Genomic DNA, 23260 nt, shown 5'->3' with positions numbered 1-23260 from the left:
TTATGGACAGTAACTTTCCATAAAGCACCTGAAATAATGCAGATGCATCCAAAACATGTAAAATAGATTTTTTTTCTATAATAACAGAGCATTAATAGAAGACAGAAAACAGCCGTCATCTGATTACATGACATTTAAATATATTTGCTGAAATTGCCACCTTGACACAGTGAGATGAGGATGTCATCTGTTCACTTTTTCTCATTTATTTGAAGATAATAGCCTCTTCACAGTGTCTGATAGAACTTAATATGATATCAAAAAGAACACAATCTACCACAGGCCTTATTCCTAGACACATACAAAGGCAGTTTAAATTGTACTGAGGTACAAAATCATTTCCCTTTTAGAATTTCATTTGTGAGCCGTTGCAAAGTTCAGACATATGTTATGCATATTAAAAAAAAGGAAGGACTTTTGCACCTTGTTTTGAATATTAATGCTTTTTTAAAATTTTTTTTATAAATTTCAGCAATTGTGGCTCTTTGAAAACACATTCTAATTTTACCGTGTGCAGTTAATCTTCAGAATCCACAGTTTTAAAGCTCAAGGGCAGTGCTTGTACTTCTCTTGATTGAGCACGTTGTTGTTTGTTTTTAGCTCACTTTCTCATTTGGCCATCTGTCTTTGTTTATTGCTTCTCTCACCAAACAAATAATTTCAACCTTGGCTCTCTTCAGTGAATTGGAATCAAGGAAATGCGATTTTTAATATTTTATTTCCACTGTTGTTACTGAAACCACAGACAAGACAAAAAATGAGCAAGGTACATTAACAGCCTTAACAAAAGTGTTCAACTTCCAATTTAACAGTTAGGTTGACTTCTGAATCTATTCAAATGCTTAACTTTGTATTGGGTTATTATGTGCTTGGAAGATTGTCCTCCTAGCGTCACACAGCTACTGACAGCGACTGGCTCTGTGAATAACCCCTGGAGGAGGAGGTGAATGGTTGGGTAAAGGACATCCTGGCCAGACTCCCTTCACATCGTCTCTGCTACTGCCAGCCAACATTTTGTTGGCACAATCCTGCACAGTGCTGCAGATCCGTGTTGTTGGCTTGTGTTACAGTGCTGCAGTTGGGGGAATTGTTGTGAACACACACAAATCTTGAGGGCGGCCCTGTAGTGTCCTATTATCATCACGCAGTGTCAGATGGGAACAGCATGTTCTCTTGCACCCTGTCTTGTCTCCTGTCATGTCATGTATCTGCAGCGGTCCTGCTCACCATTTAAAGGTTACAGAGGTTGAAAATGAGATAAATTTGTATACTAATGGCTGTCAGTGCGATTGCCAAACCGCTCGCAATTTTACAATTACTTTGACTCCTAAGTATTCAGTCTGTCTGAGTACATCTCCTTAATCAGCTCTGACCTTACTGATGAATTCAGAGCATGTGTTTACTTTCTTAGCCTGCCAGGAAGGGAGCTATAAAGTATGACATGACGTCTCACCTTCTCAACACACCAATCCAGTCATGACTTCTGATGCATTACAGTGTGTGTTTGTTTCTTTTCTTTTCTTTCTGTAGTTTTTCAGAATGGTTGTAGACAGGATGCTAAGGTTACTGCTTGCAGACTTTCAGCAACTTGTGTGATTTAAGATAAGATAAACTTTAGTGATCCCTCACCGGGGAAATTCACAATCAGTCCAGCACTGTTACTGCTTTTCTAGGTTGCAGTGTATTTATGATTTTAGACATCTTGACATGTACTTTATTATTTGTCAAAATAAGTGCTTTAAGTTGGATGGAATGACTGTAGTTTATTTTGACTCATTCCAAAATGCATCACCCAGGTGTTAATCCGCAGCTGAGAATAGTCCACAGCAAAATCCTATTTCCTTCTGTGTAGGTGACATTTGCTAAAGATTACAGTGCTCCGCTGTTTTAAAAAACTATTCTAGATAACTGCATTTTTATACATTTTTAGAGATACACATCTTCTGTAAAGGCTTTAGATCTTTGGACTAAGAGCCATAGACAGCATGGGCAAACTACAGGTGTAAAACTATAAGACATGAACTAGGCATTCTTCATTTTAGTGTTTTCATTGGTCTTGTTTACAATAATATAAAATAACACCAGCCCTGTTCTTCAAATTCCACCAGCTGTCCGTGCACATTAATATGCCAGTCTGTCCCTTCAGACTAGCTCTAAATATTTAAATTTTCATGCTGCTCAACAAGGGCTTTCCACTGTGTCCAAAGGTTTTTGGTTGCATCACATTCACTCCACCTTGTGACACTGCAAGTGTCTGGTCACAACAGTGTCACAGAGTGGAACCCCACTGTCGGCCCGCAGGGAAAATAAAATTGGATGGCTCCACGGAGACACTGACACTGTTGGACATCCTGCCATACTCTTACAAACATCAATAGCATGTCATACTATTGCATGGACGGTCCCAGCGTGACTGTGGAATTAAACCAGGTTTCCATATTTTCTGTCAGCAGGGAGAAGCAATTAAATACTCATTTACATGTGCAAATCTAGATAGTAATTACATTGAGATAAGATTTCCCCAAAGCAATTACTTGTAACTCTGGATTATCTCAGCGTGATGGCTGTATTCCCTCCCGTTCTAAAGTTTGTTACTGTCTTCAGGTCACTGTGGGTTTTGTTTTTTTGAAGTAGTGATATTTAGATTTTGCCATTTTCATGGTGTAAAGTAAATTGAAAAAGCCAGTTCAGTTAAACATTGTACAGCCTATGACTGGCAGAATTAACTCACCTGGTCTGTACTCTTACAAAGTGTGTTTCAGGGTAAAAATTTAAATCATTACCTATTGGCTGACATTTTTTATAAGGAGGATGTCAAACTTCACTGCAGTCTGTAAAGGTACTTGTCTTATTCATTTAATGCCATTTTACATTCAGAACCTAGAACCCCACATAGAAGCCATTTCTATAATGGATTGTAAATATAATATGACCAAAATACACTGCCCAGCCAAAAAAAAAGGCACACACTAATATTTTGTTTGACCACCTTTAGCTTAGACTATGGCACTTATTTGCTGTGGCATCATTTCGATAGGCTTCTGTAATGTCACAACGTTTATTCCTGGCTAGAGTTGCATTAGTTTTTCACCAAGATCTTCTATTGATGATAGGAGAGTTGGACTGCTGCGCAGTCTTCTCCAGAACATCCCAAAGATTCTCAATGGGGCTGAGGTCTGGACTCTGTGGAGGCCAATCCATGTGTGAAACTGATGTCTCATGTTCCCTGACCACTCGTTCACATTGTGAGCCCTGTGAATCCAGGCATCGTCATCTCGGAATATACCTTTGCAATCAGGCAAGAAAAACTCCATTGACGGAAAGACCTGGTCGTTCAGTATATTCAGGTAGTCAGCTGACCTCATTCTTTGGGAAAATAATGTTGCTGAACCTGACCAACCCCAGATCATAACCCTAAACCCCCTCAGGCTTGTAGACACTAGACATGATGGGTGCATGACTTCATCCGCCTCTCTTTTTACCCTGATGCACCCATCACTCATCCCACTGGAACAGGATAAATCTGGGCTCATCAGACACCATGACCGACCACATTTGTACGTTAAAGATGATGGTTCACCACTATCCTTCCAGGTTTTAATAATGCATTGAACAGTTCTTAACTTGATTTTAGTTGTTTCAGACATTTCCATAGTTGTTTTCTTTGCTTGATGCAGGCCAATAATTTGACCCTTCTGAGACAGATTAACATCCTTTCCACGATGATAGGATATGTCTTTCGACATGGTTGTTTAAAAAATGAGAAGCTCCTCACTGCATCAGCTAGTGTTAAATAAGTTGTTGCCACTGAAACGTGTTGATCACTGCAGTAATTATCCAATGGAAGGCTCTTACCTATTTGCTTAGTTATATCCAGGTGGCGACTTTTTTTTTTTTTTTTTTTTTTTTTTGGCCAGGCAGTGTATCTTGGTTGTATAATATTTGTCCTGCTTTCTCTGCATCTGCATACAGTTTAGGGATTCTATTATGTCACATTTTAGTGTGTTTATTGCTTCTTTGGCCCTAAAATTAAACAGTATTTTGAACAAAGTGTGAACATACAGTCAACAACAATAAAACTGCAGACAGGGGAAGTGAAAGACATTGAGCTTCTTGGGTCCTGGAATGTAGTAGTTACATTGATGCATACCACCTACTACACATTGTGACAGACCAGCAGGACAATGTGCCCCTTCAAACCACGAAAACCGCTCAGGAACAGCTCAACAAAACACAACGCATAGCTCAAGAGACCGATCCAACCTCCAAACTCCCCAGATCCCAGTCTGTTTGAGAAATCAGTTTTAACAATACTGTTTCACGTAGGCTCCACTAAAGCAAACCCACAAATTCCCAAAGGATCAGACGGGACGCATCCAAAGGTCCTGTGTCAAGACCCTGACACTGTTGGAGGGGTTCTAGCAGCATGAAAGGGACCTACAAAGTATTAAGCGGGTGGCTTTAATGTTGTGGCTAATCAGTGTATACCTATAAAACAAACGGCTTGTTGGTTAGTGATGTTCTCACTTTTTCTCTCTCTTACAGTTTTAACCTATCAGTGTCAGAACTTCAAATCCCAGCTTGCACAGTTGTGTTTGCATCCACACACTAAGCACACACAGACACACTCCCAGAATCCTCCTACCTGTCAAATACTGCAGCGGGTCACCCGTGGGACATGCAGGCTTTAGTCTGCCAGGTCTAACTGTGTCTCGTCTAGTCAGTGTGCTGCTGGACTCACACATCCTAATGACCTGATTTCAGCCCCCGACTGTTAGGAGAGATTTGCTATTCTGGGTTCTGCCCTTAATCTGTGCTCACCTGAGATTCCCATAAAACCAGGGATTCACTTTTACAGGAGAAAGAATCAAAGTGAGGGAAGAAGTGTCTACACACACTTATTCCATATAGTCAACTTCAAAAAACCCTTTACTAGACAAGTTGAAAATAAAACCTGCTCAACTCTGCTCAGATATAAAGTCCTAGTATATTTCAGTTTGAGAATCTTATTAAAAGTGAAATAATACAGTCTAATATCAGTAATCTGTCTTAAATTTATACAACCACATTAATTTGTTGGACATTTATTTTTGAGCTAAGTTTTGTCTGCATTCAGATGAGGAGAACGTCATATTTTAGAACATTTCATTCCCTCAAATCGCTACAGCTAGCAGACAACGGCAGTCGGGATGAATTATGTATCACAGAGGAGACATTTAAAATGAGATCTTGATAGGACCAAGATGTAGCCTCAGGGAACTGCACAAATCCTTAGACTTTAAAAGTACCTTGTGGAATTTTCTTGTAAATTAACACAGTTTATATTTATTCGGTGTTTTACATTTTATATAGTCGAGAACTAACATGATACATGAATTGAGTGCTTTTATATCATCTCTTGCAAAGTCAGTTCTTTAAATATTTCAAAAAATTTCCCCTACATACAAACATAACTGAGACCCACTCATTAAAATACAATGAGAATGTTACGTAACACAGAAGCCATTATGTTTTAGCCACTAGTTCTAATTATTTTTGCGTTCTTTCTGTGAAATCATGTTTTGGTGAGGCCTATTACGATTTACCCATGAGCTTCAGCCATTATTTCCAGAATGAGCCAGTCAGAGCTGCAAAATCGATTGGCAGGAAAATCAGTTCTCTTTGCCATAATTGTTGAATTCTGTCCAAACTGACCCAGAATTTAAAAGTGAGCTAATTTAGGTTGTAGATTGTGTTTTCAGCTTTCTTAACCAAGAAAGGGTTCAGCTGTTTTCTGCATGAGCATTTGGGATAACACTGACCTCTAGACTGAGAATCTGCACAGATTCTAGCTGCTGCCCGCCAATAGCTGCTCAACTTTTCATCAGACAACCTGATCTTCTCATAAAATGTTGTAATAAATCATCTGGACTAATGATTAAAGCACGAGATTTTCATGCCGGTCCAAGCCATAAAATTGCTTCAACTGCGATTCCTTTAATGTTTTCTATGGGAAACATAAATGAGATTTTTACCAGTGGCCTCTGCTACACCTGAAAAAGCTTATTCCACTTCACAAAGTGATAGATGATTACGTAGGGGACCCTTTGCAGTCACGGGAATGAGTATGTCCATGAACTTTACAGAAAGGCGGTGGTGTCATCATCCCACTGTCTCCTTTTTAGACAACCAAGGATTTATTAGATGGGGCTGAATCCTGAAACTTGTTAACCAAGAAAATGGTGAAGGTTATAGTTTTCCTTCTATCCTTCTGCCATGTGGTTGACATGGTACCCAAATCATGATCTTTTTTTTTGCCAAGTGTTTTTGTTGTGACAAAGGTTCACTTGCCCACACTTGACCAAACATAATAATGAAAATAATAATAATAATAAAAATTAATGATAGGTACAATATTGACCCCATTCTCTTGGGTGAAAGTGTTTCAGTCTTGCCTCCACCACACCCATCTCCTCTGAACGCAGACTTTGCAGCTCTTTATACACATCATTTGCAAACACTAAATACTATTTTGTGCATACATCTATATATGTTATTTTGGGGGTCAGATGCAATCAATCTTCATTTGTTTATCCATTAGCTTTACCAGGACAGTAACTATCAGTGCTCTCTGGAGTTTTATTGTGAACAAGCAGAGCTTTAAAAGTATTGACCAGTGGTTGTCGTTGCCTCTTTTACTGCTGCTTTGTTAAACAATGTTACACCTTAGACTCACTTTATGTAGGCAAAAAGTGCAAAAGAACTTGAATAATTTAAAATTTGAATACAGGCAAAAGCGCAAGACATAGTTTAAAAGCTCTAGAGAACTTGTATTCATGTAGTGATGTTCTGTTTTGAACAAACTGCTTCACTTCTGGGGATATGTTCTAATTTGGTGTGAAACAAATCCTCAGCTTCTTTGTTCTCAGCATGATGATTGTTTTTGAGGGTTCTCACACATTAATTTTGTGCTCCTGTGGATGTTTTTGTGTCAGCTTTCCAGAGGTTTTTGGGGAAGAAAGACGTGTCCCAGGAGCTGGAAGAGGTCCACGCGGAGGCTCGAGCTCAGGACAATCTGCACATCGTCTCTGTGCTGCAGCTGCTGAAGAACCCAGCTGTGCGCTGGCAGCTCATCACTATCATCGTCACCATGGCCTGCTATCAGCTCTGTGGCCTCAATGCTGTAAGATGCTTCTCAGATTTTCAGTGGAATCCAGTTGTTAGGCTATCATACAGCCAATGGTACTGTAGTTAGCGCACACTGATGAAAAAGAATTGATTTAGTGCTTAGGTTAATTAAAAATGAGAATCAAATGAAAAGAATCAATAATGCAAGATTTGTTTAAAAATCATTATAAGCATGCCGTCTTTCAGCACCATTTGCAGATTTACGGGTCTTAAAGGTATTCTGTCACAACATGAGTTTTGGGGGTTGAGCTTTGCCCAGGCAGGAAGGTGAAAGATTCTTCTTCTTTTGCACAAGAAACTCAAACTTAGAGAGACTATAATTGCCGTTCTGCTCCATCCAGTATCTCTTTTTTTTTTTTTTTTTGTCTGCATTTGTTCTCATTGTTTGACTCCACAAAAGGGGAGTCAACATTATATGAGATTGATGCATATTTTAGTCTTGCAGCCAAATATTTTAATATTTAGTGCATGTGTGTGACCATCACCAGCCCTCCCTGAAAGCTAAGCAGATATTCTTTATTAGAATTCCCTATTATGAGCCAGGGAGGGCAGTGCTACACCTCAGTGATGTGTGGGGGAAACAAAGACTGGACAGGACGAACAGGATGAACAGGGATAGAAAATAACAGGCATTGCTATTGCAATTAAAGATTGTAAGGTGGTGTGTTATCCATCCAGTATCTCTGACTTTAGCAAGTACAATATACCTAAAACATTTAATAGACTTTTCCGACCACTAGGGGGCAGCAAACCAAGATAAAAACACAAAACCTGCGTGGTCTTACCTTATGCAGATGTAGTGGGAACTGTTGTGAGTGCAGAAACATTTAATTATTATCTTTAGATATTCCAATATGAGTAAAATCAGTTACAACTCCGACTTTTGCCAAAAAAATAGCAAAATTCTTGGTTTTCAGTGGAACTATTTGCATGTGCTTTCCCATCGAGGTCATATAAATGACCAAAATATCAATAAATAAAAGATACAACAGAGCAATACTCTCTCAGGCCTGTTCATCAGTGGATCAGGTGTGGATGAGGTTGTACAGACCCTCCCCGGGGTCTGTACAGGTGTGACCCCAAATGTGTGATCTCCTCTGAAATAAGGTTATGTTTTTATACCCCTGTCTGCATAAAGGTATGTTTTCTTCAGCCGTTTGGTCAAACAGGATTAAAAGTAAAAGTTACAGTGTACAGATAATAATAATAAAACTAGAGTTCTTGTGCAATCAGCTTCTTGCTCCAGTTTGAGTGACTCACTCTCTCTTTGTGTTTACCTCGACTGTGAATGAGAACTCGTGGGCGTAGAGAAGTCACTGCGAGTCAGTGTGTCTTCTGCACTTTGTTGACAGCGTGAGATGTTTAACTGTCCTCCACCTGCTGTGTTGCAGTGCACCAGGGAGAAAATGACTGTTGTCCAATTATAGGTCCTACCTTCTCTGTCTTGAGCACATAGATGCCAAGAATAGCTCTGCACAGCGACAAGGGCTGCTGCTTGTTGCTGCAATCCACCACCTAAAATACAAAGAATGACAGCAAAGAACTTGGGAAAAATGTGTTTATGATTTTTTAAATTCCAAGGATTGCAACCTCAACAGCTTGCAAACACTTAAAATCCCCCAAAAATTATTTGTGTCCTTTAAAAGACACTGATTTGTATTTCAGTTGAGCAGAAAGGTGCAATTTCAACAAACTGCTGTGTGTCTGTTGAGGCTGAACTAACTAGATGGATGCAATCAAAAATGTTAGGGAATCTAAAATGGAATAAATAAATAACAATATTTGAAGCTTATTTCTCATGATTAAATCTTCATACTTGATAGGTTGAAGGACTTTTAGTAATGTGCAGTAAATCCAAAAATCACAAAGCTCATCTGAATTATCATACATATGAAAATGACTTAATTTACACTCATTTTCATTCCAAGAAGACAGGAACGACAAAGTGTATAAGGACTCTGGAGATCCATGTATTTTAATTGTTAAACCACATTAAAAACCCCCTCACCATCAGACCGTTCCAATGATTCCAATAAATGTGACAGTCTGAGGGAAACTTTAAATTTTCATCAACTTATTGTTATGAAACTCTTAAGTGCTGAAACCACGCTGACAAATGAGAAATTTGCCTGCAACCATTTTAACACTATAATTGTTTCATCTTGTCAGACCTAATTTATGAAAATCATATTTTTGGAATTCTCAATGTTTTCTGTGAAAAGGATCATTGGAAAGAACAGTTCTGAGCACCTGAGGAGAGAACACAAAGACAAATGATGCAAATACAAAATCACGTTACATCTGAGCTACAAGCATGGTTTTTTAAATGTATTTTATAACTTTACTTCTGTTTGTTCTCAGTCCTCTGAGTCGTGTGTTTTATGTCCTTATTCATGTTCTTAATTAGGTTAATGCTGGTATGAGACTGCTGATATATGGATGAATGAGAAATCTCTTTCACCATTAGAAAATGCTGAGTTGGATTCTGACACCACCCATCCGCAGCATTTCATTTCTTTAATCTTCAATTTACATGGGTTTAAATTTGATCTGAGTATACATGAAACTATTTAAATGCATTTAGCAATGTAAAATTGTGTCTTCTTGTAGATCTGGTACTACACCAATGGGATCCTTCGGGAAGCAGGTTTTGCCAATAACTTACTTCCCTACATCACATTGAGCACAGGAGCTATAGAGACTCTGGCTGCCATCACCTCGGTAAGTATTATTATTTAACTTGTTGCTTTAAGTCAACACAACACAGGCCATTACTCTGCTCTGGTAATATGGTAGTTTTGTTTTCCTGCATTAGTTCTTTTGACAGTTAATTGGTGCTACATGGGAGAAAGATGTTTATTTGCCTCATTAAAATCCTCTTTTTAAAAGTTGGATCAAGTCTATATTGTAATGGACAAAGATCTTTAGGTCAGACATATGTAAATGCACATGTGTGTTGATATGTGTCCAGCCTATTTTCATAAGATCACATTTATATTGCTCAGAAAGAAATTTGTTGACATATATCGAAATAAACAGCTTTCCAGGGGAATGTAAATCTGTCTGCCATATGTATAGCTTCTTGTCGAAACAATCATTTTTATAGCTCTTATAAAAGTTTTACAAATGGGCCAGTGGAATAGTTAAAGATTTGTTCCTGCATTTCATGCTTCTCCATCCATAAAATGATCATGCAGAGGGAATATAGTATTCTAAACACACAGTAACTGGCATTAGAATACCAGTGTGAAAAGCATATCTATAGAAAGTCGTATGTACAAGTACATGTCTCCTCTGGTAAAAAATGCACTCATAAAGATGTAGATGTAGTTTTGTGGTCTTTGCTTTAGAGAGATTTTGCTCATCTGTGACCAAAATTATCCTCTAATAAACTTTTTATTTTTTTTGTTAATTTTAGCATGTTTGCTGCATAGATGCAATTCTAATGCTCTTGACCAAAATTGCCTGTCAGGTCTATTGATGTGAAAAAGCAGGACTGTCAACAGTCCAACAGTCCGTAGCTGCACTGGCAGCAGATCTGTCGCTAAACAGTGGCGCAGAAAGCACTTTGTTCCAGCACAGCTTAATGAAGTCATTTGTTGGTTGGAGGGTCTCTGTGGGCGGCTTGTTGGGGAGATACTGCAGCGCTTGTCATTAAATTATTATTTACATGCAGTAATAACTGTACGCAGCACAGAGCATGAATAAACAATGCAATAAGTGATTTTAAAAAATGTCATGAAATACATTAAACAAAATGCTCTACAAGACCATTAAAGTCAAGTTTCTGGTACCAGTACATCCTGACATAATGCGGCATTATGTAGCCAGCACAGAAATTGTGTTGCACCTTGCAGTTTTTTTCTATTGAATTTACTGTATATCAGAACATCTAAGATTACACTTAGGCTCCCTGTACAAATCAGTGATGATGCATGAGGTGTAGCGAAGTTGAGGTGTTTTTATTTTATCTTACATGCCCAAGAAATGAATTACAGAGAATGACTTGTATTCCCAGGAGGCAGAGAAATGCGAAGCTCTCATTAATTGTAGTTTTGTGGCCAGTTCTTTCTAGGAGGAGGAGTCGATGGTTTTCTGGATTCACTTTAAAGCCTCTTTAACTGTGGCTATAGGAATATTGACCTGATGGCTGCATGCTATTGATCCAGATTACAGTGAAAATGGTACAACTGTGCAAGCTTATACTATCCACCCACACAGTTAGTACACACTGACAGGCAGGATGATTGATGAACTGCAGGAATTTTATTTCTGTCTCCAAAAATGTTTTTGCAAATTCCACCAAGGAGCCACTGAACATTGCTCTCCTGACAAGTCACACTTTAACTTGAGTACAGTCTTCATTTAGCCTGCAGTTTTAGGGTTCAGTTGCAATCTCCTTTCATGGAATTGGTTAAATCAATTTGTCTGATTTAACATGTTTGTAATTGGTGCTGTGGGTCATGTGTAGAGTTCATTGTAACTTTTTTGTGGAAAATCACTACCTGCTTCAACAGCAAAGCAGTGCATTTCTGGGTTTGAAAACCAAAACACTCTTAAAGACACTCCTCCCAGATCTGACTCCAGGAAAGGGGCCCCGATTTCCCTTTTCCAAGAAGAGTGTCCATCTCCTTCAAGGTTCGCTTCTCATTGGTCCATCATAAATCACTCTTTGTCTGGCCCCTCATTTGGGACCAGTATGCCATGAGAAACCATACCAGGAAATTATGCTCCTGACCACATAGCTACCAGGATTATTGGGACACAGAAAGCCCTTCACTGTGATAAGCTGGCAATTCAGGGAGGAGTGGTGTGGACACTGTTTTAATCTTTTGTGGTAAAGAAGAAGCTGCGTCACCTACAAAGCCCTCAATCTGTGTTCCTATCCTCACCTATGGTCACAAGCTCTGGTTAGCAGGTAAAAAGATCTTGCAGATATAGACAGCTGAAATGAGTTTTATTCATTGCCTCTTTGAACTCGGGAACAAGGGGAGGTGGTCTGACTTTAGGAGCTCAGACCAGACCTGTTTCTCCTTCACATTAGAAGAAGCCAGCTGAGCATCCCAGGCGCCTCCTAAGGGAAATATTCTGGGCAAATCCAACAAGGAGGAGGCTCATGCTGGAGGAACTCTATATATATATATATATATATATATATATATATATATATATATATATATATATATATATATATATATATATATATATATATATATATATATATATATATATATATATAGAGTTCCTCCAGCATGAGCCTCCTCCTTGTAATTTGTTATTGATCTAATTTGCCTCATCCTCATGGGAGATGCGGTGAGAATACAGAGAGGAATGGATTCAAGCAAACATTGTCGCCACAAGTGCCAGTAGTTAATCATTTGAATGACATGTCTATGTGTCAGTATGAAGTCTTTTCAAACAAGCAGACTTTACAAAATATAGAGGGAAACACACTGATTTGTGTGGCGATGCCCTGTGTGGGCCGCTATCTGTTTTCTGTGATTCGCACACTGTGATGCTCATTAAAGACGATCTTTGATCTGCAGCAGAGACCCCACTGAATGACTTCAGCTGCCAGGTGACTGGCTTCAAGCACCAGCATGTACTCTGCAGACATCAGTTTTCGCTGCTGTCCTGTTGCAGCATCTCCCAGTGAAGCATTACTAACTCCCCCAACTGCCTTTACTGAACACCACCCTTCTTCTGTAGCTGACAGTAATGAGCCATTGGCGGTTCTGTTGGCATGCACAAAGTAGACACAAATGATCAAAATTAAGCTCGCATATCCATTAGCTTGTGTTATTTTTTATAATAAATAACTTGCCATGACTTGTGAGTTTTCAGTATAATATGACAGATTGATTTTTGCCTGTTTTTGTTCCTGTTGACACTCCACTTTTTATCCAACTAACAAGATAATGTGACCATACACTGTACAGGCTTTGCTTTGTGAATATTTCAACCAAAGTCAGGCAAATGCAAGCAGATAAAAGATATTATTTTCTCTGTGAAAAAGCAAAATATTTAACAGAGCAAACTCAAGACTTTTACGTAGCTGTGTTAATATTTCATTGGCACTGGACATTTGTATGAGTGTCATGATCACAAACTGGGACGTGTTGACACTCAGTGAGGCAGATTAATTTGATTTGTGGTTTCAGGAGCCTCACATATTTATGATATTCAAATCAAAGTTGGCGCATGACTTCAAAATATCTGCGCTTTCATGTAGGTGGCAAGCATTTCAAAGGTGGTATTTAATCCCCGAATCCTGCGGTATGTGCTTTTTAATATGACAAATGAATCCACCACAGGGTGCATTTGGCTGCAGCTCCAACTTTCTTTTATCAGCCTTTACAGTGTACACAGCTGCCAACACACAGTCATCACTGGCAAATGATTCAAATAACTTACACATTCCACATCAAGAATGGGGAGAAGTACCTTAAATAACTATGTCAGTGTAGGCAGTGTAGGTCACCTATAAAATCTACCCTTTGCCTGTGAACACTGAAAACCTGTGAGGAAAGATTAGATGTCTTTTTGCTTTCTACAGTTTGGTCATAATGAGTTTTGGGAGTTTCCCAGGCATCAGTTGGACCTACTAGACCTGGTCTTTCCTGGTACTGCTCTAAAGGGAAATTAAGTCTTTATGGTTTTAATATAAGCAAGAAGGTTGTTGCTTATGGACTGTTGCTATGTGAATGATATGTTGCATCACAATGCTGTATTTCAACGTAGAGAATCCGTTGCGCCTATACTATACAACACATTTCACACCAAACACAGGAAGAGACAGGTTTAAAATGCTACATTATTTGTCATAGATGCTTTTGCACGTACTTGCATGACAAATTTAACATCTAAACAACAATCACAGAAACCAGTAACAAAGAGAACAATTAACAGGAGCCCAAAGTATCCTCAATAAGAATTACTTCATATGATAACTGGCAAAGCCTATTATGCTTTTATTCAATATTAAGCTGCATTACTGAACTTTAAAAACAGGCCATGGTTGTCCTTTGACCAGGACAACCAAATGTGTCATCTCCTCCCAAGCTAATTTAACACCTTCTGTCTTCAACTTATTAATGGAAACGAAAAGTTGCTTGTGGCAGTTCTGCGCGTCAGATAAGGACATCAGTTTGTTGTTGAGGACCTGCATGGCTCATGAATGAATATTTTTCTGCTTCAATCATGCAGATGAAGTTATGGGGAAGTTTTAAATTTCGTGTTTTCACTGACAGTCCATATAGGCTCTTGCTGAAAAAACAGCATGTGCGTAAGAAGCAGATGGTATTCTACCTACAGGTAATTGTGTGTGGGAAAATGACTGACATTAGATCCAGTTACCATTTGCAAAAAGAAAGAAAAAAGAAGTGACTTCTTTCATCTTGAACTGTCAGTCAGCTGTGTGCCCAATGAAATTAGCTTCCCACTCAGGTCTGTACATGTAGTGGTGAAGAGAGAACGGTGAGAGGGTGCAAGTGCTCTATATGTGCTTTCTGTCTGCATTTAATTGTGTAAAAAAAAAAAAAAAAAAGTAAAGCGAGTCAAAAATTGTAATTTTCTCCCACCTGCCACCTGAGTGAAACTGTGCTGGTATTCATATGAGTTCCCTCCAGAAGACACAAAAATATGAACATTAGGTAAACTGGAATTTGGAAAATATGTGCGACTGCAGTATGTATCTTAGAACTGTGATAAAAAGGATGGATAAGTCATTCGAGCCTTTTTATTGAATTACTGTATTTTTCAGAATGTCTTATAAACAGTCCATAGAGGAGTCATTGATAAAGATGTATTTATAAAGAGAATGCTGCTCTGACTGTGGAAACTGCCTTCAAAAACAGTTTCTACTGTCAATTCTTTGGTGTAAATGTATTATGTTACACAATTTCTTATTCAAAATTATTTTAATAACATACTGGACAAAAACGACTGAGCAATGGTGTAACTCCCAGTTTGACCTCATGGTGGCAGTGTTGTTTTACCGTTTCAATGCCTAAAGTCAGACACAATGATACAGAATTTGTCTGTTTGGTTCTTGTCACAGGATATGTCCAGACTAGCATTTACTTTGATATTTGAGGATTTGGATGACCATAGCTCAGCAAATGAAGATGAATCTGAGACTGATTATTTTAACCACTTAGGTCGTGTGCCTGTAATGGAACAGGCCACTTAAAAGCAGAACCAACAACCTGCACTCTGAATGGCACGGTGGTCAAAATGCGTTTTATTATAAAAATTTAATCGCAGTCTAGGGGACACGTAAGACTGCCTCAAACTTGTAAACATGAAATAGAACAGGCTATACTGAGAACTATGAATGAATTTCACATTTTTCCAATGTCTATAAATGAGTGTAAAAAATTCATGAATAGCAAAAATTTTATGCGTTTCTTGTTGCTAACACTATGCTCTGCAACACTGATAAGTAGTTTGATGGCTGAATATCCTCATTAAAGTGCAGCTGTATTGGTTAGATCTGTAGCACAATTTATGTATTTACGGGTTTAACAGACTTTTTAAAATTACAATCAGCTCCAGTTGTTAATCATTTGTGCTCCCATCTCTGCACATTAATCAAGTGATTGTGTACAACTTATGTCATCCATAAATTATGTCTTGGACTTCATGTGTTTACAAGTTCACCATCCTTAGTAGAATTCACACCACTTGGAGCAAACTTTAATTTGTTCATGTCAGCTCACATCTGTTCATTCCATTTGCCATATATGCATTCATGATGCCTCTTAATTTTGCATCTCATTAAACCTAAATGGTTCACTGAGCTTCAGCAAAAGTATTATGGAACATATTAAGCTTATTCAACCTAACATTCTGATCCCTACACAGCTATTATATCTCTTCTGTGAAAGATATAAAGAAGAAGATAAAAATCAGGAACAATGTGTGATTACTAAATACAAAATGCTGTTGTCTGGCCTGCTGATCCCTTTTCTAGTGCCCTACTGGGCAATCGCCCTTTCACTGCAGCAGGCTTGTCACTATACTGCTGGCTAACAAGTAAGAACCGAGGTTTGTGTGCCACCCCACATTAAGTCACACACATCCGGACGTGTCGTCACACTCGGGAGCCCTTTGGCGAATTAATGTCTAAACACAAACAAATTATTACAAAATACTAAAACTGACCCTCTGGTGGTGAGGAAACACTTTAAATTATCGTAGTCTGCAAAAATCCATTTAGAGCAGATATGCATTTGCTGAAGAAAAACATTTTTCATGGTCTTTTTCGGTGTGTCAGACACTGACAGACAGATTGATGGGTTGATAGGCAGGTAGATAGTAATGTGTTATGGCAGGTATGACTTCATCCTGCATGAATACTTCACATTTATTGTGATGGATTTTGTTCTAGAGTATTTCAATGCTACACAGATATGATTATCTGCAAATGGCTTCCTCTGAAAGCAGGAAAACAGGATCAGATATCTTCAATATTCTTTCTGACTGCAGACGCAAGTAGGAGCAAAGGAAACAGAGCAGCAGCTTATATAGAAACTCAGCATAAACTAAGAAACATATCAGTACCTTTAATATCTTTGTCCTCCAAGCGAGTCTGGGTGTTGATTGTCGATGTGTCTGAACACAGTCGCAGCATCATTTTGTCTTTATGCGACAGATTTTGTCATTCACATCCTGATGCTGTGGAGATTGCAGTGCATCTGGAGGGCCAGTGGCGCCTCTGGCTGTGGCCAGTCGTCTTTAATGGCTCATCTGCTTCTTGATGTGATGAATAGTGACCAGACATTTTAATCCTGCCAACCGTGACGGCTGAAGTTACAAGTCTGACCTCTGTCAAGTCTGCCAGGAAGTAGGATTTTAGGTTTGTGTGTGTTATTGGGTTGGTGGTGTTCTCTAATCCAGTTTAATGAGTAGTTCATGGTGTTAGTTATGTGCACAAAATAGAGCTGACCTACAAACACTTTGTCATATATTGTAGTTTGCGATCAGTGATTTTTTATTTTATTTTTTTATCACAAGGTGGTATGACTTATTCACCAGGAGTGTTATTGCTACATAATCATTCGCTGAAGATTTCTCTTCTGTAATTGGAGATTTTTTGGCCTGCACATGTGAAAAAACAGTGTAGCCGGTGTACCAGTGGTTAATTGATGCACATAAATGCAGAAAACACATCTTCAAATGGTTTAATGTGCATGAATGCCTGATTGAAATAATCAGAGCTTCACACAGTAACTCTCTTCTCATGCCCTGGGCTTTGTCTACAGCTGGTAAAACATTACACAATTCTACAGTTAAACTTCTGTTGCCACTCTGTCACATATGCAGGCTCATAAATATTCAGCCTCTTTCACCTTCAGAGACCCTAATGAGCTGCGGGTTTGCTGGTGACGGGTGTGGGACTGTGTGTGGCTGCAGTGTGAGTAGTTTCTAGTAGAGAAGTGTCTTGTCAATACTGAGACCCGTGAGTGATTTACACAGATGCATATACTGAGTGAAATCCAGAGCTTTTGGACACAATGCAAACCTATAGCTGATGCATTCTGGGGCATGCTGACGGGAAGCTGCTCAAAAGGAAAAAAATAAAGTCCAAAACAGCACTGATACAGACTTTGGAGCAGTGGGAAGCTCTTAAGTGACAGGGTTTTGTGTTGAGGCAGCTCAGCACCTCCCCCACACCACACACAGGCACATATATTATCTCCTCCACTCCATCTCTTTTCAGAAGCCCCTCAGTGCAAGGATACATACTGTGCAAATACTGGTGACCTTTTTGCACGCGCTCAGGAAATCCCAGTGGTTAGATGAGGTGAGAGCAGTGCCATGAATGCGTTAATGCTCCGAGGTCATGATGGAGGAAGGCCTGCGGTTGTGGCTTGTGCTTTGACCTCCATCTCATGCCTCGAGCTTCATCCATAATCCAGAAAGACACCCGGGTGAAGAGCAAGAAATGGACACAGAATTATTGATGAGCCACATGCAGTGTATACCTTATTGTGTGTGTCACTTGGATGTACACATGATGGATTGTGGATGGGGTAACTTGCTCACCCTAATGCAGTGGAGTCATCACTGATGTTATTGATCGCACGTATGCTTTTATTGCTAAAACAAGTATGTAAGAAAAACTGCCGCATTCAAATTTTGAAGCTAGGAACTGATCATTATGAGACAATCTCTTGAATCTCTGTACCAAATAATGTAAATATATTTAAAATTGCAAAGATATTTTATTAAAAAAACTCACAGTAGGACAAAAAGCAGTCCGCATATCACCAGTCAGTCAGTAGACTTCACCCTCTAGGGATCACAGTCAATCACAACCCATTTGGTAGCTGTTGATAGATTTCAGTCTGGATCAAAGCAGCAGGTTCTAAAAGCCGACTACTTGACTTCATCATCCCTGAGCTGCGATTCTAGTGTGTATAAACAAATGATCATAATGCAAAAGCACAGAAAACCCCTTGAATCTTATCCTTTTTTTGTTTTGCTTCCAGGGTTTGGTGATTGAACGAATTGGAAGGAAACCCCTCCTCATATTTGGTTTTTCTTCCATGGCCGTGTTCTTCAGCCTCCTCACAGTTTTCCTTAATTTCCAGGTAAGCGTTTTTCCTCTCCTTCATGCTGCATGTGAAGAGGTGCCACATAGATGCTGTCTGCTGTGGTTAGATTATACAGCGAACAAATCTCCATCAGGATTTCTGTTTACAGGAAACGCAGCTTTTATCTCCGCTGGAGCTTAATTCAACATTAATACAACTTTCCTCAGAGAGTGGAGCACTGGGAGCACCAGCCGAACTTCCACAATGCAAAAAACAAACAAAAAAAAAAAATCTCATAATAGCTGTAACTGAGAAGGAGTGTAATATGATCTCTCTTCCTGTGCCTTCCCAGGATAGCGTGTCATGGATGCCCTACCTCAGTTACATCTGTATCCTGGCTGTGATTGCATCCTTTTGCTCTGGACCAGGTAAAACTGCTGACATATTACAGGCTAGAATTGTCTCATGGAATCTTTGTCTTTTTTTATTTTTCCCCTTTCTTCCCTGGTGCTTCACTTTACTTAGTTGAGTGTTTGCGTATTTCTGCAGGTACAGCGCACAATTAAAAGTGATTGCACCAGAGTTAGCTAGCAGTTAATTTGCATCTGTTGTTTAGGGGCACAGAAAGGTACAAAAAAAGAGAGCATTAAATATATTTCATAAAAAAAAAATACAAAACTTGAAAGTTCATAAGTGTGCGGTAATAAATAAAATGAGTAAAAACAATGAACGGTAATCATTGATGGTGACATTTTTGTACTGACTTCAGCCAAACCTTGAGGCTGGTTATAAACAAGCTTCCTGAATGTTTAATTTTTGTTCGGATGGAACCACTTTTTTTTTTTTTTTTTTTTTTTTTTGCTGCTTTAATTGATAAAGCAGATTGACCAAAAACTGTCTTTCTACACTGAGGCACCAAATCACTTCTAGTAGATGCTCTGGTCCTGCCTGCACTGCTGCTGTCTGGATGTCCAGACATCTTCTAAGAGGAGGAAGGGGGGAAGATTTTTGCAAATTAATCACTTTATTTGTGTCTATAAATCAGCCAAGTAACTGCTGAATGATCAGTGCGACTTTCCAAATTCTGCTCTAGAATAATCAGTCGACTAGTGTGCCAGTGATCATCACAGCAGAAGGTGCTGCCATATATTAGCATACTAAATAGGTGCTGTAGCGTATGTATTGCATAAGGTGTGGATATAAATGCTCAGTGGACAGTGGGTGTTGGAGGGAGGTTGACTTTGTGTTTCAAGGTGAGACTGTCGCTGTCATCCCACATTCGCATCCTTTTAGAATAATAATGTCTCCGGGGAGCGTTCAGTCAGCAAAGTGCCTCAGTGCCATTAGGATGAAATGAGGTCAGTGGAGTAGGAGAAAGTATGGAAAAGTGGAAACTCTTCACAGTTATTCTATACAGAACGGATGTACAGGGACAAAAAGGTGAAACATCCACACACACAACTGCAGGGAACATACTGCTGCTACTATCTTCTGTTGTAACACCTCAGTTTCAGTCAGTCAGCGTCTTGCTCAGCTGCGTTTCTACAGTTATCATTGAGGGAGGAGAGGTTGTTTCACTGCACAGGGATGATTTATGGCCTGCTGAGACAAATGAAGTCCCTCAGTGCTTGGAAATAGTGAATGACTGGGAGAGAAAGAGAAGAAAATTCGCAAGAGGGATGATCCCGGTAGCATTTTCAGTCTTTGAGTGGATAAATGAGCCACCACGATTCATCTCAAGTCACTTCACCGTGGACACCGTGGCCCAGATATTTCAGTTTGGCAGAAACAAAAAGATTGTGTTTCTCTTTAAAAACAACAAAGGTGTATTTTGCTTTTGACATGACAAAAGGCACATAACCATACAGCATGTCTGTCTTTTGCTCTCTCTCTCTCTCTGATTTTTTCTTCTAGTCTTTCTTTTTACATTAAATCTTTCTTTGCATCTTCTTTTTATTCCTGAACCATTCTTTGTGTCTTTGTTTCTGTTTATCACTGAATTATTCATGAATTCTTTGGAGATTTCTTTCTCTCTGGTATTCCTGAATCTTTATAGGAATCTTTTCCTTGGAATTTTTCATTGAATCTTCCTGTTTTTGCCATTCTGTTCGTGTGTGTGTTTTTTAAACAATATTTTCATGAAGTCATTCTTTGAATAGATGAATCTTTACTTTTTCTTAGCAGGGTTGTTCAGTATTTGTTGGCTTGTTGGATATGATTGTCACAGGCAGTAATGCAGTCGTCTAACTTGCACAGTGTCAGCACAATATTCAAAAGCACATCAGGGATTGCACACTGGTGGTTATAATACTGAGGTGTGATGGAATAATTCAAGAGAATCTGTTTGAAGTTCAGAAACAAATCAGTGTAGTGGGTTTTTATTGCTTTTCCTGACAACAATGTTACATATTCTGAGGGACTAACAGCCAATTTGACATCAGTTTTAATTTGGCCGTGTTTCACGTTTACAGTTTGGCATGTATACGTGAGGCCTTTGAACTTGAGGTTAATTTAGGTTGCATTGAAAGAAATTTGATCAAAATATTGAACCTAAAAAGTGCTGTTTACTGTAAGTTGTTGACCTCTGCAGCTAAAAAGGTCTCTAGCACTGGTCTTATTGCTTTTGGCAGTCAGAGTAAACAATGGAGCAGGGTTTGGAAAGGATATTATTGACAAAGTTAAAATGTGCATGTGTTGTGGTTGCTTACGATCAAAGCATTTACACAGTGTTCAGTCCCTGAATTGATTAAAATTTATAATAGCGATGGCAAATCAAGCAAGATGGAAGGAAACATAAAAGAAAACACACCATAAAACTACAGTACAGTGAAATTTTTAATGAAATCCATGAGCCATAAAAATTGATTTTCCAGCAGCAACAGATCTTTTGAATCACAGGCGTCAGTTTCTTGTAAAGCTGTTTAGATGCAGTTTAAAGGAAATTGTAGTGGCATTAAATTCTATTAAATCCATCGCAGCATGCATCTACATGACACCACTGCAGAAAATGACTGGTTTCCAATAAAATCCATGTAACGAGAGCAGCAATTTAAAAAGGAGTCCATGGTTTTCCAAAAATGATGTAAAACTCTTCATACTAGTACCACTGTCCCGGGTAACATTTTCCCTCATTATAAGGGAGTTGCAGTGTTGATTCAGAATAAATTACACCTCCTACTCTCATTGTGTTGAATGAATACGGTGCCAAAATGCAAGCATATAGCTCTTTAATGTGATTTTAAGGGTTTTTAGATGGCTTTGTGTTTACTTCTTTGGGTTTTTATTAGGCTTTGACTATACAACAATACTTTTATTTCAGAAAAAAAAAACATATTTTTTGTTGATTTGAAATAGGTTTTTCCCGAAGTGTGCATAAAGCTTAACGAACCTAACTGGAACTCACAGAAGGACAACAGAGAAATAGATCAAACTGCAGGACAGGTTTGAGACATTCAGGACCTATACAGCAGCTTACTGTTTAATTCTCTCATACAGATTCCAGGTTGAATACCCCTTTAAGTTCAACTGTACATATAGAAGTCACAGAAAGCAGAGGTGTGCTTTCAACCATAGAAATGTGTGCCTCAACTGAAACCAAAGTAACATTAAATACATTTTTCACACATCTTTTTTCTCACTTGGTAGAACAGGTTATGATATGTGAAGTTTTTAACATGCACCACATATTTTACAACTTTATAATTGGCACAAGCAGCTGCTGGAACTCTGGGTGATGTTTAGCAAACACTTTCGCAGGTAGACAGATTTTCATTTGATTTGAGTCAGATGATTGACAGGTGGAGCTGCTGTCTGTTGAAGCAAATCCATTCTTGTGCCAAACACCAGAGCTGGTGAGGTGCACCCTCAACGCAGATATATCTAGTCAAGGTTAATTGGATCCTTTCATTGCTGGAGGCTGTATCTGGGAATCACTGAATAGGCTCCTGAAACTGTCACCATAGAAACCAGTGACCAAACCCATACTGAAGGTTTAGGTTATGGACACAGTTATGTTATAGTTACAGAATAGTTCTTGCCTTGTATTTCCAATTTTTTTTACAAAGTCTTATTGTAAAAGCTAACATTTATACTCCATTCTACACTACACTTTCATATTTTTTGGCTTCTATTGTGGCTCTTCTTGCAGGCTGACACTGTCGTCTCATTAACTTGAAATTGTTGATTCTCTCCTGTTGGCACCTCATGTTGAGTGTTGCCCCCTTGTCAAACTAGTGACAACAGTTCTCGCCCAAGCTGTTCCACAGCCCTTGTAACTCTGCTGCCTATATATGAAAACTAATAAGACCACAAACTAACAAGTCCAGACATGAATACATCACATGACTGCTCTGTTTCTGCATCCCGCATGGAGAAATGGATGACAGCTGGAATTTTGGTAGGCACTGTATACATTATAACAGCTGGAGATGTTGGTGAAGAAGGAGAGGGGCACGTCAATAATATTAACCTCCTGCAAAATAAATTTTGTACTGTAGCCCTGGGAGAACTGTTTCTGCTATCTGGTGGAAAAATAAATGGCATCAATGCTGAGC

General features: G+C 38.9%; 1 protein-coding gene across 13 annotated transcripts in view; it reads left to right on the top strand.

Moving 5' to 3' along the window:
• The window catches only part of slc2a9l2 (solute carrier family 2 member 9, like 2), a 166101-nt gene that overhangs the window by 52368 nt on the left and 90473 nt on the right, over positions 1-23260 (top strand). For all 13 annotated transcript variants that reach the window (XR_008601684.1, XR_008601685.1, XR_008601683.1 and 10 more), the window contains 4 exons: positions 6975-7162; positions 9778-9888; positions 18663-18764; positions 19060-19135. Coding sequence is in view for 10 of the 13 variants with exons in the window: in XM_055010570.1 (XP_054866545.1) it covers positions 6975-7162; positions 9778-9888; positions 18663-18764; positions 19060-19135 (477 nt within the window). In the remaining 3 variants the exon portion in view is untranslated. The remainder of the gene's footprint in view (positions 1-6974; positions 7163-9777; positions 9889-18662; positions 18765-19059; positions 19136-23260) is intronic.

Source organism: Amphiprion ocellaris, chromosome 5 (assembly GCF_022539595.1).
Source record: "Amphiprion ocellaris isolate individual 3 ecotype Okinawa chromosome 5, ASM2253959v1, whole genome shotgun sequence".
NCBI lineage: Eukaryota > Metazoa > Chordata > Actinopteri > Pomacentridae > Amphiprion > Amphiprion ocellaris.
The sequence above is the reverse complement of the archived record's forward strand: the minus strand, read 5'-3'. Positions and strand labels throughout refer to the sequence as shown.